This window comes from Chelonia mydas, chromosome 6 (genome assembly GCF_015237465.2).
Source record: "Chelonia mydas isolate rCheMyd1 chromosome 6, rCheMyd1.pri.v2, whole genome shotgun sequence".
Taxonomy (NCBI): domain Eukaryota; kingdom Metazoa; phylum Chordata; order Testudines; family Cheloniidae; genus Chelonia; species Chelonia mydas.
The window spans coordinates 43,864,886-43,881,438 of NC_051246.2; the positions used below are offsets into that span (position 1 = coordinate 43,864,886).

Genomic DNA, 16,553 nt, shown 5'->3' on the forward strand with positions numbered 1-16,553 from the left:
TGGGGCAATCAGACCGGCATGAAGTATGCAAGGTGTGGTTGTATCATTGATTTATATAGTGGTATAAGAGGGGTTTACTGGCTGAGCTCCTCAAGACAGAGAGCCTGGGTCAGAGAGGGCTGAAGGCAGGAGCAGCAGCAGAAATAGATGCCTGCTGGCTCTCAGGACCAGAAAGAACTGAAGGAAGTGGGGGCAGCAGAGCAGTTTACCTGCTGATGTCTCCTTGCAGGAGAGCTGGACCCCAAGGAACAGTGAAAGGTACAGGGGGAGTGAGGGATGCTCCCCAGCAAGGATGCTTCCAGAAGAGAGACTCTGGGAGTTTCCATGGGGAAGAGCAGAAATGCATTCCAAAAGAAAGGGCTGGGGTTCTTCAGCAGACCGGGTCGTAGGTGGTCAGGCTTAGTAGTCAGAGCGGGAGGGAGGCCTAGTGGTCGGAGTCTCAATGCCCGAGCCAAGGGTTGAGGCAGAGGAAGAGCCAAGGGTTGGAAATGGATTACCAGGAGTCAAGGAAGGCAGGAGAAGGGCTGATTCTGAGACAGGAGCATGGCTGGAACAAGATGGGAATGAGGCTGGGTGCAGGGCAGTACCGGTGCTGGAGTGGTAGAAGATTAACAGGAGCAGGACTTGGGGAGACGAGCATAGGGAGGCTGGGGCAGCCAGGGGGCCATGGCTCCATAATTTTTTACCAGATAAGGGTGAGCAACGGGGGAGGCGGAGCGGAGAGGACTGAGTGCGGGGTGGGGTCTTGGGGGAAAGAGGCAGCATGGGGGCGGGCTTGGGGAAAAGGAGCAGTGCAAGGGCAGAGCATCAAGGGAAGGAGTGGTGTGGGGGCAGGACCTTGGGGTATGGGGCAGCATGGGGGCAGGGCCTCAGTGGGGAAGGGGTGGTGAGGGCGGGGTCTCAAGGAAAAGGGGTGGTACAAGGACTGGGGGAAGGGGCAGCACAGGTGCCAGTTGCAGAGGCAGAGAGTCTACGGGTGTTGAACAGTCAGCAAGCTGCTGCTGCTAGGTTAAAAAACTGGCCTGGTGGCTTCCTGAGCCAATCAGGCAGGATGGTCCGTCAGGCCGCCTAGCTGGCTCGTTAGGGCATCAGACGTATTGAGCAGGTGCAGCTTAGGGCCTTACTTCTGACATGAGTTGGCTGTCCTGGTACAGGGACTGAAGAGGACAAACAAAGAGTCCAATGTGGCAAAGACACTGGGCTATGTTGAGAAGAAAGCAGGTTTTAAGGACTACATGCACTGGCAGTAATATGGACTATCTTTTGGGACTTTTGTTATGGAAATTTGCATTAGTTTTGTTTAATAAACTATGTCAGTGGACAAGAGGATAAGCTGGCATGGAGTTACTGGGAACTCAAAAGGGAAACTGATGTGAGGGGCCACTTGCAGGCAGTGGTGGATTACTGACCCTGGCTAATTTGGGGCCCCTTGAAAAATCTCCCCCTGCTGTGGCCCTGAAGCTGGAGAAGTTTGCACTCCCTGCCACGGCCCCGGGGCCATGATGGGGGCACAGAGCTTCTCTAGTCTCAGGACGGCAATGAGGGGTGGTGAAAAGGAGTAAGCGGGGGATGGGGACACAGGGGAAGGGGTGGAATGGGGCAGGGTCGTGGGCAGAATGGGGGAGAGCCACAGGGGAAGGGGTGGAACAGTGCAGGGCCAGGGATGGAATGGGGTGGGGGAAGGGGGAAGGAGCAGAATGGGGTGGGGCCATGGACAGAGCTGTAGGTGGAAGGGATGGGGTGGGTTCATGGTTCCAGCATTGGGGCGCCCTCACTTGCTCCAGCCCAGGGCCCCAGGAGACCTTAATCCACCTCTGCTTGCAGGGCTACCACGAGGCCCTGAAGTGGTGCTTGGGAGGAGGCCACTTGTTTTACACACTTATACAATATCAATAGCTTCCTGTGAGATGGTGGTTTTAATAGATTGCAATGCAGAAGGGACCATTGTGATCATCTAATCTGACATCCTGTATAACACAGGCCATAGAATTTACCCAAAATAATTTGTAGAGCATATCTTTTAGAAAACATCCAATCTTGATTTAAAAATTGTCAGTGAAGGAGAATTGTGATGGAGAAAAATTGTTCTAGTGATTAATTATCCTCACTGTTAAAACCTTACGTCTTATTTCCACTATAAATTTGACTAGCTTCAGCTTCCAGTCATTGTATTTTGTTATACCTTTCTGTTCTAGATTGAAGAGTCCATGATTAAATATTTATTCCTCAGGTAGATACTTACAGACTGTAATCAAGTCACCTGTTAGGCTCAAAGAGATCAATCACTATAAAACATGTTTACTAATCCTTTAATCATTCTCATGGCTCTCCTCTGAACCCTCTCCAATTTATCAGCATCCTTCTTGAATGGTTGGCATCAGAACTGGACACAGTATTCCAGCAGCAGTTGCACTAGTGCCCAATAGAGAGGTAAAATAACTGCTCTACTCCTATTCAAGATTCCCCGGATTATGCACCCGAAGAGCGCATTAGGTCTTTTGGCCACAGCATCACACTGTGAGCCCATATTCAGCTGATTATCTACCACGACCCCCAATTTCTTTTCAGAGTCACTGCTTCCCATGATAGAGTACCTCATCCTGTAAGTGTGGCCTACATTTTTTGTTCCTAGATATATACATTTAGCCATATTAAAATGCACATTGTTTGCTTCCACTCAATTTAACAAATGATCCAGGTTGCTTTAAAATCAGGGACCTATCCTCTTCATTATTTACCTCTCCCGCAATTTTTGTGTCATCTGATTCACTGTATCTTGATAAGGATCATAGGTGGTCCTGCATTGTCTCTGGGCTAAAATTATTGTGTTATAGCTTCTTTGCACCAATCTGAAAATGCAGAGGAGCTGTAATCTGAATTTAAACACCCAGCAGAGAATTAACCTGTCAGAGGGGAATCTGCTTGCTGGTGCATCTGTACCACTGCCAGGGCTTTGCCATTGCCTTCCTCTCTCCCAGAATATGGGGAACGTTGGCCACAGGGAAATGCCATGGGAGAGCAGAGCTCAGCTATGCCAATCCTTCGCTGATGGTGGTTCCATTAAAGGCCCAATGCTAGTGGTCTGACTTAGAACAACCTTAGTACTTCCTCTAAATACTGCTGCATGGTGCATAGTAAGCCTCTGACAGTGTTTTTAAATAAAGTCTGGGCTTTTGTTGCTGTTACTTTTAGGAAATTAATTTGCTATTCAGTTCTTCAGTGGTCATTTTTACCAAATGGGTCTTCTACTCTCAGAATCTTTTTCTACATTTTAGTGGGCAAAAGAATCTGTGCTAAAAAGAAGTTGTTGCTGATATCAATAAACTACTTCATCAAACCAGGCCTCAGTGTGCTATTCAGCCCATTAATATGAGCTGAATGGCAGAGCTCTATGCCTCCTGACCCTGCCATCCACCAGTATGGGAGATGAGTTGGAGACAAAAGTGGGCATTGCCGGAGAGTGGTGTACTCTGAAAATCCTGGGTCAGTGCAACAATCCCTAGAGAAGCCTTTCAGCCAACGCCAGTTAGAGTAGTTTATGATGAAACTAGTCCTCAGCTGCTACCATGATCATGGAATTGAAAACAACCTTTCTTCCTACCTCCTTACTGAGCAGAACTCAGGCTCAGTTTAGGATCTGGTCCAGTTTTTATATATATTATTTTGATTATATTTTTCTCTTTTAATTATACAAGACTGTTGTTTTTGTAATCCGAGTTTTACTTACAATTAGTCACATTTGATATTAAGGCTTCTACCAATACAATGTCAAAACCGAGAAAAACAATCTGTATACTGTAGATAATAAGGTAATCAAGAAATGTATCACAACCATAAATGTCAGTATATTTTAGTATTGTTGTCTATGAATACATTTGATTGAGTCAATATTTGCAAAATAGTTCCCCCGCCTTTGAAAGGTTACACACATTATTGGGTAAATGCACACTATATAGAAGCAGCTTAATACTTTATGTATCTGTATGTATTTAGTTTGTTGAAAGTTACATTTTATATATATTGGTTGGATATTTGCCAGATAGATCCAGCTAACTGTAGGCCTTACATGAACAGTGAAAGAAAACAGAAGTAAGGAAACAGAGGTTAACAATGGACAAAGCGTGAATTCACAAGTGGCCTTGTAAATAATATGTAGCTAGTAGATAAAGAAATAGTAAGAAGAGTAATGTGTGATAAGCTTGTAGCTGCAGTTTTGCGTCCTAGCACACTTTGTATCTCATGAATAAGTCATGGTCTATACAGGGATTGGTTCATAAAATTAGTAAACCAATCATAAAGCATGTGATACAATGTAGAATGAAATGTGCACGGTTGTTTTAGAATATATATTCTAAAACAAACGTGTATATCTTTTATATATATATAATGTGATTTATAATTATGTAGTTTGGAGTTCCCTGATCACCTCAGGTGTAGCTTTATGAAATTCCAGTAAAGAAACATCATTGACAAGTTTGGATTCAAACTCAGTTTTTTGGATTCCATAGAACTGGATAAAAGGTTCTTCCAGAACTGGACGAGGTGTTCTGGATAAGCTGAGTGGAAAAGGTCTCAGAGGAAATCCCAACATTAACTAGTAACCTTAACCCTAATTCTGAAATTTTTTACATTCCATCCCATACTATAGATAATAAAGGCTACAATATCAAACAGGGCTCAGTAGGTGAACTTGGAAACATGTGAAGGCATTTGTACAATCAAATAATTGCATATTTTGTTCTATATTTGCAAATGCCCATTTGCTGTAAATATGTGGGATTCTGCAGATGCATTCTTTTTCTCCCCTCTGAAACTATTTGAAGGGATTTTGTGGGTCAGTCTTTTTGCTGAAATTAAATGTAATAAGTTCATGCTAATATTAATGATGATTTTTAATAGAAAAAAATGGTTGTTTTTTCCTTTCGGAGTTTTTTATGGTTCAAGGAATTTGTTATGATGTTATGAATAGTATTGTAGGTTTTCAGTAGTTTATAAATTTAACAGATTACTATTCAATCCCCAGTATTTTTTTGATGAATTCATATGGGCTTGGTTTAGTGAAACATCCATCAAGCCTCTGCACTTCATAGCCCATGCTAGTCCCCCAGTATGGACTCTGTCTGTCTTCCCTGATGCATGAGACAGGTGTTTCTGCTTACTGTTGAATTAGGCTCTTTATAGCTCAGTTTTTCAGTCTCTTGATGTATCAATATGAGGAATATTTAAACAATTTAAAATGAAAAAAGCTTCATTTTAAAGTTATATTTATAAAAGAAGAATTTGGTTATGTCAATGTACAGAAACTTAAGTTTTGAATATCATGCTATTGAGATTCCCATACAGAACAAAAACACTTACATACAGATTTATAATATTTATAATGCACGTAAAAATTAGTTATTTTAGAATTAGGAACACTAGTTAATAATATCAAAAATCCATTCATAATTTGTGGAGACTTTAGTAGTCACAATGAGCTATGGTGAAATAAGAAAATTGGTCAAAATGGTAAATGTTTAGAACAATTTATTGACATGTATAACCTGATTATATTGAATACAGGTGCACCTACTAGATTTAATTCAGTGGATGGATCTTTTTCTGTTTTGGATTTGGGAATTGGAACAAATAATAGAGCTAGTAAATGCATCTGGGAAATTCATAAAGAAGACTGAAATGGGAAGTGATCACTTCTCTACGCTTATTGAGTACCAAGGCCAAGGAAATGTCGAAAACACAAGAAGAATCCCTTGCTGATGTTTTTGAAAAGCTGATTGGGGACATCTTCAAGATTCAATTTGATGAATATTTATGTAGTAACTATACAACTGAGAACATAGAAGAATTCTGTAACAACATAATAAAAGGAATTATAGCAGCACTTGATCTGGTCATCAACAAAACATCAAATTGTCCCTGACTTACTGACTTAGAAATCCAGTTCCCTGGTGGAATGAGGATTGCAAATTAACAATCAATGAAAGAAATAAGGCATATAAGCAAGCAAGATACACAATTAATAGTAAAGACTTAATTACTTTTATAAAATATATAATGCTTTGTCTGGTGGCACAAAGGATTAACAGAAAGACAAAAAAATGAAGTTGGAGAAATTTCTGTAGGAAATTGAACAAATATTCAGAGCTTTAAGAAATATATAAGCAAATTCCAAGAATGAATGGAATTTGAAGTAAAAGTAAATGTGTACCTGAATATATTGTAAACAATGAAATTGAGGTCTCTAACTTAGGAAAGGCAGACATTTTTGCAAAAGAATTCCAAAAGTCAGTAGTAATATGAATCAAAGCAGTGAGTTTTATGAGTGGGGAGAAAAAGGAGGTTTATTGAGGAAAGCTGTGAACTATTAAATGGCTGGAGAGAATATACTCATGATGTGTTAAACAAAAATTGTAGTATGCAGGAGCTTATTGCAGCCAATAGGACAAGGAAAATATATATCACCAGGTAAAGATAACATAAGTAATGAAATGCTTCCACACTTGTCAGAAGGGAATCTAAAGATGCTATTGTGGTTACATAATTATATATGGGGGTGGGGGAAGAGGATGAGGGGGAAGGGCTGCTGCCAATGGAATAAAAACAAGAATTGGTGATACTAATTAGGAAACCAGGCAAGGTACATACAAGACCTGATGTTTATAGGCCTATTGCTCTCACATCGTGTGTGAGGAAAATCATGGAAAATATGATAAATGTAAGACTAGTGGAATACTTGGAGAAAAATGATATTATAACTGAGATACAAAGTGGCTTCAGAAAAGGAAGATGTACAGTTGACCATATAGGGCAGGGGTGGCCAACCTCTGGCTCCAGAGCCACATGCGGCTCTTCAGAGGTTAATATGCGGCTCCTTGCATAGGCGCCAACTCTGGGGCAGGAGCTACAGGCGCCAACTTTCCAATGTGCTACAGGGTGCTCACTGCTCAACCCCTGGCTCTGCCCCAGGCCCCAGCCCCATTCTCCTTCCCTTGAGTCTGCTGCGCCCTTGCTCCTCCTCCTCCCCTCCCCCCCCCACCTCCCGAGCCTCCTGCATACCACTAAACAGCTGATCATAGCGGGCGGGAGGTGCAGGGATGTAGGGTTAGGTGTTGAATGGTGGTACTGCTGTCGGGTGGGAGACACTGGGGGTGGGGGGGAAGCTGATGGGGGGGGCTGCTAATGTGTTACTCTGGCTCTTTGGCAATGCACATTGGTAAATTCTGGCTCCTTCTCAGGCTCAGGTTGGCCACCCCTGATATAGACTGGAACTGGGACTGGAAACAGAGGTACAAAAAGCATAAGGACTAAGAACTTTATGATAACAGTTTTCCTTGACATTGAAAAAGCATATGACATGCTATGGAGGGAAGGCCTGCTATATAAACTAGCTAAAATTGGAATAAAAGGGAGAATGTTTTGGTGGATAAGGGACTTTTTAAGTGACAACTATATAAATCAGAGTGGGAATAACTTTATTAAAAACCTACAAGCTTGCAAATGGAATTCCACAAAGGAGTATTGTCAGCCCTACTTTGTTTTCCATTATGATAAATGACCCCTTGGAAAGTGTGCAGACAGGAATAGGCATTTCCTTCTTTGCAGACAACTGTGCTATATGGACTCAGCATAAAAGACTTAAAGTAGCTGAGGAAAAGACAAATGAGGCACTCCAGAGAATTTCCAAGTGGAAAAATGTTTGGGGGATTTAAATGCTCATATGCAAAAACTAAGGGAATGCTTTTAATTAGGAAGAAAATTAGGGAAGACTGGGACTTATTTCTTTATGGTGAAAAAATTAAGATAGTTCAAAATTTTATGTTCCTATGATAATAATAAATTAATTGATAATAAATTAACTTGGAAAGATTGCATAGATGATATCATAAAAATTGTAAAAGTAGAATTAAATTACTTAGTAGTATAGCTGGATACAAATGGGATGCAGATAAGGTATAGATGATATATAATGCATTGATAAGACCAGTTTTAGACTACAGATGACAAGCTTTTGGTTCAGCTTCAAAAACCACTGAATGCATCCGATGAAGTGAGTTGTAGCTCACGAAAGCTTATGCTCAAATAAATTTGTTAGTCTCTAAGGTGCCACAAGTACTCCTTTTCTTTTTGCGAATAAAGACTAACATGGCTGCTACTCTGAAACCTGTTAGAAACTTGGAACTGTTCCAGGCCCAAGCTCTACGATTGACATGTGGTGCAATGGTGGTAACATCAATGTGTGCTGCAAATAGCCACTGGAGAAGCACCTATAAACCTAAGGATGGAACTATTAGATCTAATCTTTTGGGCAAAGGTAAAAGGAATAGTGAAAATAGAAGTATACAATGGATTTATGAGGGTTGCTGAGAAATTAATAGACAAAATGTGATGGATTGCCACAGACTTCCTCATACTATCAGGGAAAGAATAGGCAAAAGAGATATATTTAAATGAAAAATTGAGAGCGCTAAAAAATTTTAGTCATGGGAAATCAAATTACAGCTGGACAGTTACTTCTCCCATTTGTGGATTTGTAATAGTATGAAAAAAACCAAGGGAATGAAAATACTACACATTAGGACCAATACAATTTCTGAATTAATTTATGAAAAATGGGGCTGGCTTAGTCAAGTCTATACAGACGGATCAAAAGATGACAGCCCGCGTGGAGTAGGAACAGCCTTCTGTCATCCCAGTCCAAAAATCTAAAAGGCTACTGAATTATGTGACCGTTCTAATGGCTGAACTAATAGGGATAATGTTCGCATTAGCCTGAGTACGAGATGTGTGACCAGCTGCAGCTGTAATTTTATTTGATGCCTTGTCAGGCATTATGACAATCAGATCAGGGACTTCAGGAAGAAAAAATTACACAAACAGTGAAATAATATTCCTAACTACAGAAATAATTCAAGCAGGTATCTGTGTAACAATAGTAGATTATGGCACATATCAGCATACCTGGAAATGAGGTGGCTGACAAAGCAGCAAAAAACAAGCTCTAAAAAATGAGGAAGTGGATAATAAGATATCCTTAAGTAGACAAGTGTAGTCATGAAGGAGCTTGTGAATGAAAGGAGCTTGTGAAGGAATGCCAAAAACTACGGACTAAGGAAACAAAAGGATGAAGATTTTATGATGTATGCTCAAAAACTGAAGATAATACTATTCTCCATAGTCAGATACAAAAAGTATAGTAGTCATTTTTATAGTGTTAGCAGGTGATTGTGCCTTAAATGATAAATTAAACTTATTAAAATACATAAAGATAGGTTGTATAATGTGTGCAAAACCAAATAAACTGTTGATCATGATCTGTGGCATTGTGGACAATATTCTATGGAAACAAAGTTCTTTTATGAAAAATTGAGTCAGCTTGGATCAAAGATTTTTCCCTAAAGGGACTAGTGAGAATATCAGGAAAATGTTGCATTTCCTTAAGGATACTAGACTAAGTGAAAGGACTTTTTTTAAAAAAATGGCTAAAAGTGAATGAAGAAAATGGTGGTCATAGCCTCATACGTTGTGCCAAAAAACAAAGACAAAGGGTATGTCTTCACTACCCACTGGATCGGCGGGCAGCGATCGATCCAGCGGGGATCGATTTATCGCATCTAGTCTAGACGCGATAAATCAACCCCCCCCCCCGAGTGCTCTCCCATCTACTCCTGTACTCCAGCACCGCAAGAGTGTAGGCAGAGTTGACGGGGAAGCGGCAGCAGTCGACTCACCGTGGTGGAGACACCACAGTAAGTCGATCTAAATATGTCTACTTCAGCTACGTTATTCACGTAGCTGAAGTTGCGTAACTTAGATCAATTCCCACCCCCCACCCCCACCCCAGTGTAGACCAAGGCAAAGAGAGGATCTTCAGGGGAAGAATTTTGCAGTCAGTCCCTGGGATGAGGGAGGTCAGCAGGGACAAGCACAAAGTCCCAGGGGGAGAGCCTGCCCCGGAGTAAGGAATCTGGCAAGAAGGTAGGAGCGGTGAAGGTAGGAGCAGGGAGTAGAGTAAGCTTCCATGGAAAATCCAAGAGAAAGAGAAAATAGAGAGACTTGGTAGAAAGGAGCACTGGGAAACAGCAGCAGGACCTGCATTGCTGGTTGTAGGGTCCCTGGGCTGGAACCCAGCTTAGCGGGTGAGCCCATGTTGCCCTACCAGCCATTGTTATAGTGGCATAGAGCCTCAAACTGGGACTGAACACCATCTGGAGATGGCATTTGGACATTTGTCCTTTTGTCCTTCATAACCACGGTACTGGTGGACTAAAGGGTGACCTAGCTGGAGGGCCAAGTTATCAGAAGAAAGACTATAGCAAAGTGAGCGATGAAGAGCAAGGGGACACCCTATGCAGCGAAAGCTACATTCCTAGACCTAGAGGCAAGGAGGCGCACTAGTGATCAGTAAGAACCTCATTACACTATGCTCTTGCAAACACGGACATGTGAGTAACTGTACTGATCCAAGCAATCTCACTGAATTCAATACATGTGCTTACTTGTGGAATGTATATCACTTGTTTGTTTGCAGGATTGGGGCCTATGATCCTGTAAATTATCAGGCTAGAACACTGACACTTTTTGGAAGCTATACTGTTGGAGATCAAGGAATCAAGCTTAACTATTGCAGCTTGAACTACAATAATGCTGCACTTCTCATTTTTCCCCAAATCTGAATTGAGATGATTTAGTTACTATTGTTTTATAATCTTTTAATTATTACAAGAAACACAGAATATAATAAAGATCAAAGCTTACTTATATACTACTATTAAATTACTAAATATAGTTATCTATAGCACATATGTTGAGTAACTATAGTTATCAAACAGAATTGGTTAATTGCTTTAATTATTCACATTCAGATAAAATTAAGTTATTAAATAGTTTGTCATCACTAATTTCTATTGTCATTTTCTTCTTTATAAAGTGAAAATAATTATATACGGAATATTAATAAAGATTTCAGAAGCTCAAGCAAACTTGTAAAGTCTTTAACAGAAGTATATTTACAAAAATAAGGTCTTTTCTGGGACAGCCATAATGTAGAATTGTGCAATAGTTATGGTATGGTTTTTCAACTAGCAGCTACTTCTCTTTTCCCATACATAAATGGCAGCCAGCAATAGCTAGAAACAAAAGATCCCTCTCCCACTCTCTGAATACAGTGACATTCATTCTCAGAGAAGCAGGGGCAGCTTTTTGAAAGGAGACTTCTTCAGCCCAACAATAACACACAATGAGTTATTGACTTGTTTATATATGGAGCTCTTTTCAGTAACTAACTCTGACTCCCCACAGTCTGGACAAATGATTGATTTCGTTGTTAGAAAAAGAGAGAGCTCTTGCACTAAACTCTGTAGTGCAAACTACTTTTCCCCCATTTGTTCCCCTACTGAATAGGACCTTATTAAAATGCACTTTCCAAAAAATACCTGCAGCTGGCCTTTATAAGCATGTTTTGTATATATAAATAAGTAATTTGTCCCACTCTTTTGTATAGTAATAGGCCATTGGGTAATCTTGTCAATATATATATCTGAAGGCTGATTGCCACAGTTTTTATGTTAAATTGTATTATTTATATTTATCTGCATATAAAACATAATTCAGATTACTTATTTGAACAGTAGCTATGTGCTAATTGGTTACAAATGTTAATATTTTAAATTTAATGGGCATAAGTTTTTCTTATGGTGAGATCTTGAGACTATAAGTTGGCTATGTGCTCTACATGCAGGTTAATTAGATATTTTATAATATTTGAGCGAAGTATGAACATTTAGTTAAAACCCTTTTGTATTTTGAATATATAATTATTGATCCATTTGTCATCTCATAACTATAATTATAAAATGTCCAGCCATACATTCTGTTATATTCTACTGCTCAAAACACAAACATTTTCCATTAATACTTTATACCTATCTGTTGAAAGGAGAATTGATTAATCCACCCTTTTATTATCTCTCAAGGGTTTTTGTTTTGTTTTCTCTGTAAAAAAGTTGGCTTTCTTCGGTCCTACTTTACATATTTTAAATGTAAACAAGCATTTGCTATCTTCTTTCATTAAAATGTTTATATTGCAGCACCTAAAAAGTTGGCTTGTACAGCTGCTGTGCTGGAGGAACAATTTCTGTATGATCAGAAAGCATAGCTCACTTTATGCTATACTGAACTCTATGCTTTACTAGCTGCATACCCTCCATGGGAAGTTAAGAACCCATTCTCCTCAATAATTTGTGGAGAAATTATGTCTGGGATGCATCTTACAAAGAAACAAGGAAAAGATTATAAGAATTTATTAAAAGTGAACACGTTTGTAAAATAGCCAGAACTAGCCTTTAATTGCACATTAGGTCTGATTTGCTATGGGGTTGCATCTATGTATTCAGTTACACTTGTGCAAAGTGAATGTAAAATATTATCAGATCAGAATGATAGCATTTTAATACAGCACTGCATATACTCTGCAGAGTGGTAAATAATTACACAAGATACAAGGTGGCAGAAAATTATGTCCATTGCATTGTATTTTTTAAAGCTTTTCCCACATGATTTTAAGAAAGGGTAGGTTGCCTGTTTATCCAGATGCTTAAAATTTTCAGAAAACCTAGGGAGCCTGACCAATGTCCATCAAATTTGCTGATTTTGGTACTTGTACTCTCTGCCTTGCTGTTTGCTTTTTACTTTTTTCCTTGTTTTGTATTCTTTCCATCATCTTTGTGCTCTCTTTCCCTGTACTTCTTTTCTTTCATTCTTTCTCTTTCATTTTTTGTCCAAATAAATTGTTTCAATTCTTCATACCTTAACTATTTTTTCTCTTAGTTTATTTTCTTTTCTTTTCCATCTTCTGCTTCTTTTATTATACTCTTCTTTGCTGTCTCTTCTTTTCTTTTGGTTTTGGCTACTTTCTATTTCTTTCCCTCTCAATTCTGACTCCTTTTTTTCTTTTCTCTCTTTTCTCACTCTGTTCTCAGTTTCTCTTTTCTGTCCCTCTCTAACCTGTCTTTAAATCCTTTATTAAAAATAACAAACCACCATGCTATTGTTTGTGTAAGAATTTGTGGGGGAGGGATAGCTCAGTGGTTTGAGCATTGGCCTGCTAAACCCAGGATTGTAAGTTCAATCCTTGAGGGGGCCATTTAGGGATCAGGGCAAAAATTGGGGATTGGTCCTGGTTTGACCAGGGGATTGGACTAGATGACCTCCTGAGGTTCCTTCTAACCCTGAGATTCTATGAAGAGAGGAAAATTAGCAAAAGTATATGTACAGAGTTGAGGTCATATAATTTCCCACTGCATGGTACAGATGAATGAAAGAAGAAATCCTATTCCAATTACACAATTATGTATGGCCCCTGTCTATTGTAGACATCCAGGTTAATACCAATTCACTTCCACCTGGGTTATCAATGCTGGGAGCCCAGTGCAGATGGGGCATCGGCAATATATCTCCTGATCAATGTCAGTCTGACTGGCATAGGACATAAAATGATGGCAGCAGCTGGCGATCCATGTACATTAATGCTACCAATCTTGCTGACCTGGGTGGAAATGAGCCAAAATTATTGGACAGTGTTTTAAAAGTCCCTAGTGTAAACAGGCTTTTTGAGGCAGGAAGCTCAAAGTAATATATAATTCCCCTTCCCCAGTTCAGTGAAAGGTCCTCCACATGAACATCAGTAATCAGTCTCATATGGGTTGTGAAAAGACATTCCTAAGCAGAAGGAGATGGGTAAAGGATGAGCCACTTTTGTGCCATCACCTGTCTGTAAACCCATTAGGAATTTCCTGTAGATATTAGTGCTTACTCTGTTATCTATAGGGTCTTGCTTTATGCCATCAACCCACTTTGGGTTATGGATCAGGAGACCGTGACAGCATGTCTCTTGAATGAGTTTTGCTGGCAAAGGGTAAAGTCTGGTTCTCTGCATGGGTTGCCTGGCACTTTTTAGGATTTCCCTGTGAATCTTGCGATATCCACACATATGAAGCTTTGCCTAATTTTTGGATTGAAAACCATGGGCCACAACCTCGGCTGGAGTAAATTGGTGTAGTTCCATGGAAGTCAATGGATCAATATTGACTTAGTCCGGTAGAACTATGTAGATCCAGCGCTATAACTCCACCTCCACAGGAACTCTCTGAACTGCAGCTTGTAGAGCTTCTTGGTTTTTGTCCCTCCCATATTTAGGACATGTATAATATTTGATGATACACAGATTTACTGTGAATGGTGCCCAGGTTTAGCACTGAAAGGGAAATTGTCTTTCTAACTTTTAACTGGCACACCAACATTTTGAAGTGTTTCTAATCTTTGAAAGACATATGTAGTTAACTCTCTTGGACAAAATTGTTCTGTTGGACAAATTATACCTCTCTTTAATCTTATTGGAAGGCACCCACCTGTTGTCTATCTGAAATGATGCCTAATATACAAAATATTTTTCAAACAGCAGGCACTTTGACTCTATGGTGATGGGCATGATACAAGAACCTGAACAGAACAGAAAAAGATTTAATGCAGTCTGAACAAGTGAGACCCTGTTATGTGTCTTTCATTTAAATTATGCCAAAAGCAGAGCTGTGCTAGGCAAAGATGACAGGAGAATTGTGCCCTAAAAGAAAAAATGGGCATATTATCATTATGTCTGGATACTTGAAGGAGATGCTATTAACGCTGCATAATTTTTCAAAGTGAAAATGCTCTCTCTTGATTCAACTTTTGCTTTACATATTTCTTATTTGATTTCTATTTGTGTACAGTATTGCAAAATGTATTTAAATGTTATATTTATGAACAATATAGCAAGAGTTTGAACACATTCAAATGTTTGTCTTACATTTTCTTAATAACGGCATGGAGCTTTGTCTTACTACAGTACTCATATTCTTTTTGGGGTTCCAAGCATTTACTCTATTGTATTCAGAAAGCTACAAGGGCATCTACAATCTGTTTTATCATGTGAAAGATAGCATTTTGTGTGCAGTTAATTGTGCTGATGCCCATTGTGGGTGGCAAGAATAAAACCTTGGCTTATGGTGAAAAGCTTTTGGCTGCAACTTCACTGTACTTTATCATTAATCAACCTTAACATGTACAGTTGCCTGAATAGTTACCCAGTCACCGTCAGTCCTTCCAGTCTTACTATCAGCTATGCTCTTTAATGCCAATGGATGCACCAGTATCCAGTCATCTGACAATGTGGCCTCCCAATAGCAAGTTCCCGTCATACACTTTTCCTGTGCAGAGACTTGGACTCTGGGTGTGTGGCTGTAAAGCTTATTCCAACATGTGTATTCACAATTCCACCCAAAGTGTGGAACAGTGGGTAAAATGCTGGTTCCACTGTAGTCTATGGAAAAGCTTGCATTAATTTCAGTGGGCCAGGATTTTACCCAGTAAATTCTCACAACTGATAATCTGAGAGTGTCAAAAGTAAAGGTGGTGCAGTTGCGCCATTTGTTTGAAATCTGCTCCTGCAGGGGGGACAGTGCTCTGTCCGAGCTTTGTGGTCCTCATACAGTGATCCAGAGTGGGGCAGGGCAGAGAAATCTCATTAGAAGACTATTGTACCAAAGGAAATATGGGGTTGGGGCCACTTCTCTCTTAGCATCACAATGGAGTGGTAACAGCAGTCCCCACCCACAGAGCTAGAACATGTGATTATTAAGCAAGCTATATAGTAGTGAGTGACTAAAAAGTATTAGGTACCACAACTTATTTTATTATTGTCTATATTAGATATATCTTAAAAACTGTTTGCCAACTTCAAAATAACTATAATATAAAAATTAAAAATTGCATATATTCAAAGTTAGGTTATTCATTCTAAAGGGTGAGTTTTTTCATATATATATTCTAAATTGAAACTGTCCCTATAATGTTAATAAAATCTGTATTTTCAAATGGCTATAGAATAAATATTTTGTGAATGAACTTGTGTATGAATGATTGTATCACAATTAAAATGTTTTCACTATTGTAAATATGGGTTGTAATCAACAACATTTTATGCACATTTCAAGAAATGATTTTACATTTTTCAGATGGATTTTGCAATTGATGGTCAGAGAGGGGGAATCACAGAAAAAGGCATTCTTTCAATGACAACAGAGGAATTATATTTAGAGCAAGAAAAAGTAAGTGAATAATATCAGTTAAATATTTTGATAAACCTGGAAAAAACATTTCAAAGACAGTGAGAGCTATTATTTATATTTGAATATAAAACTGATTTTAATCCCTGCATCTAACTAAAAGAGGAGGGTTTTTAAAAATAATCTGCTACTTATTGACTTAGTAGAAGGCATTTATAATACTGATTACCCATGTACACCTGGTGAGTTCAGATTTCCTAATCTCAAAATGTACTACTGCGTTTTCCTGTTAAAGCAAGCAGTTTTACGATATCAAGACACAGATGGAATACTCCTGCTTGGCTACATATTGAATAAGAATTAATGTCTTAGTCTCTTTTCTGTGGGCTGAGCTGTACCGTTCTGCAAGTTTCTAAGACAAAATCCCCAATGATGGCAACATGAATATGATCC

At 39.3% G+C, this 16,553-nt stretch overlaps 1 protein-coding gene across 1 annotated transcript in view; it reads left to right on the forward strand.

Moving 5' to 3' along the window:
* DCDC1 (doublecortin domain containing 1) overlaps positions 1 to 16,553 on the forward strand; it is a 369,285-nt gene that overhangs the window by 123,527 nt on the left and 229,205 nt on the right. Inside the window, exon 8 of the mRNA XM_043549349.1 lies at positions 16,050 to 16,142. Within this exon, the coding sequence (XP_043405284.1) occupies positions 16,050 to 16,142 (93 nt within the window). The remainder of the gene's footprint in view (positions 1 to 16,049; positions 16,143 to 16,553) is intronic.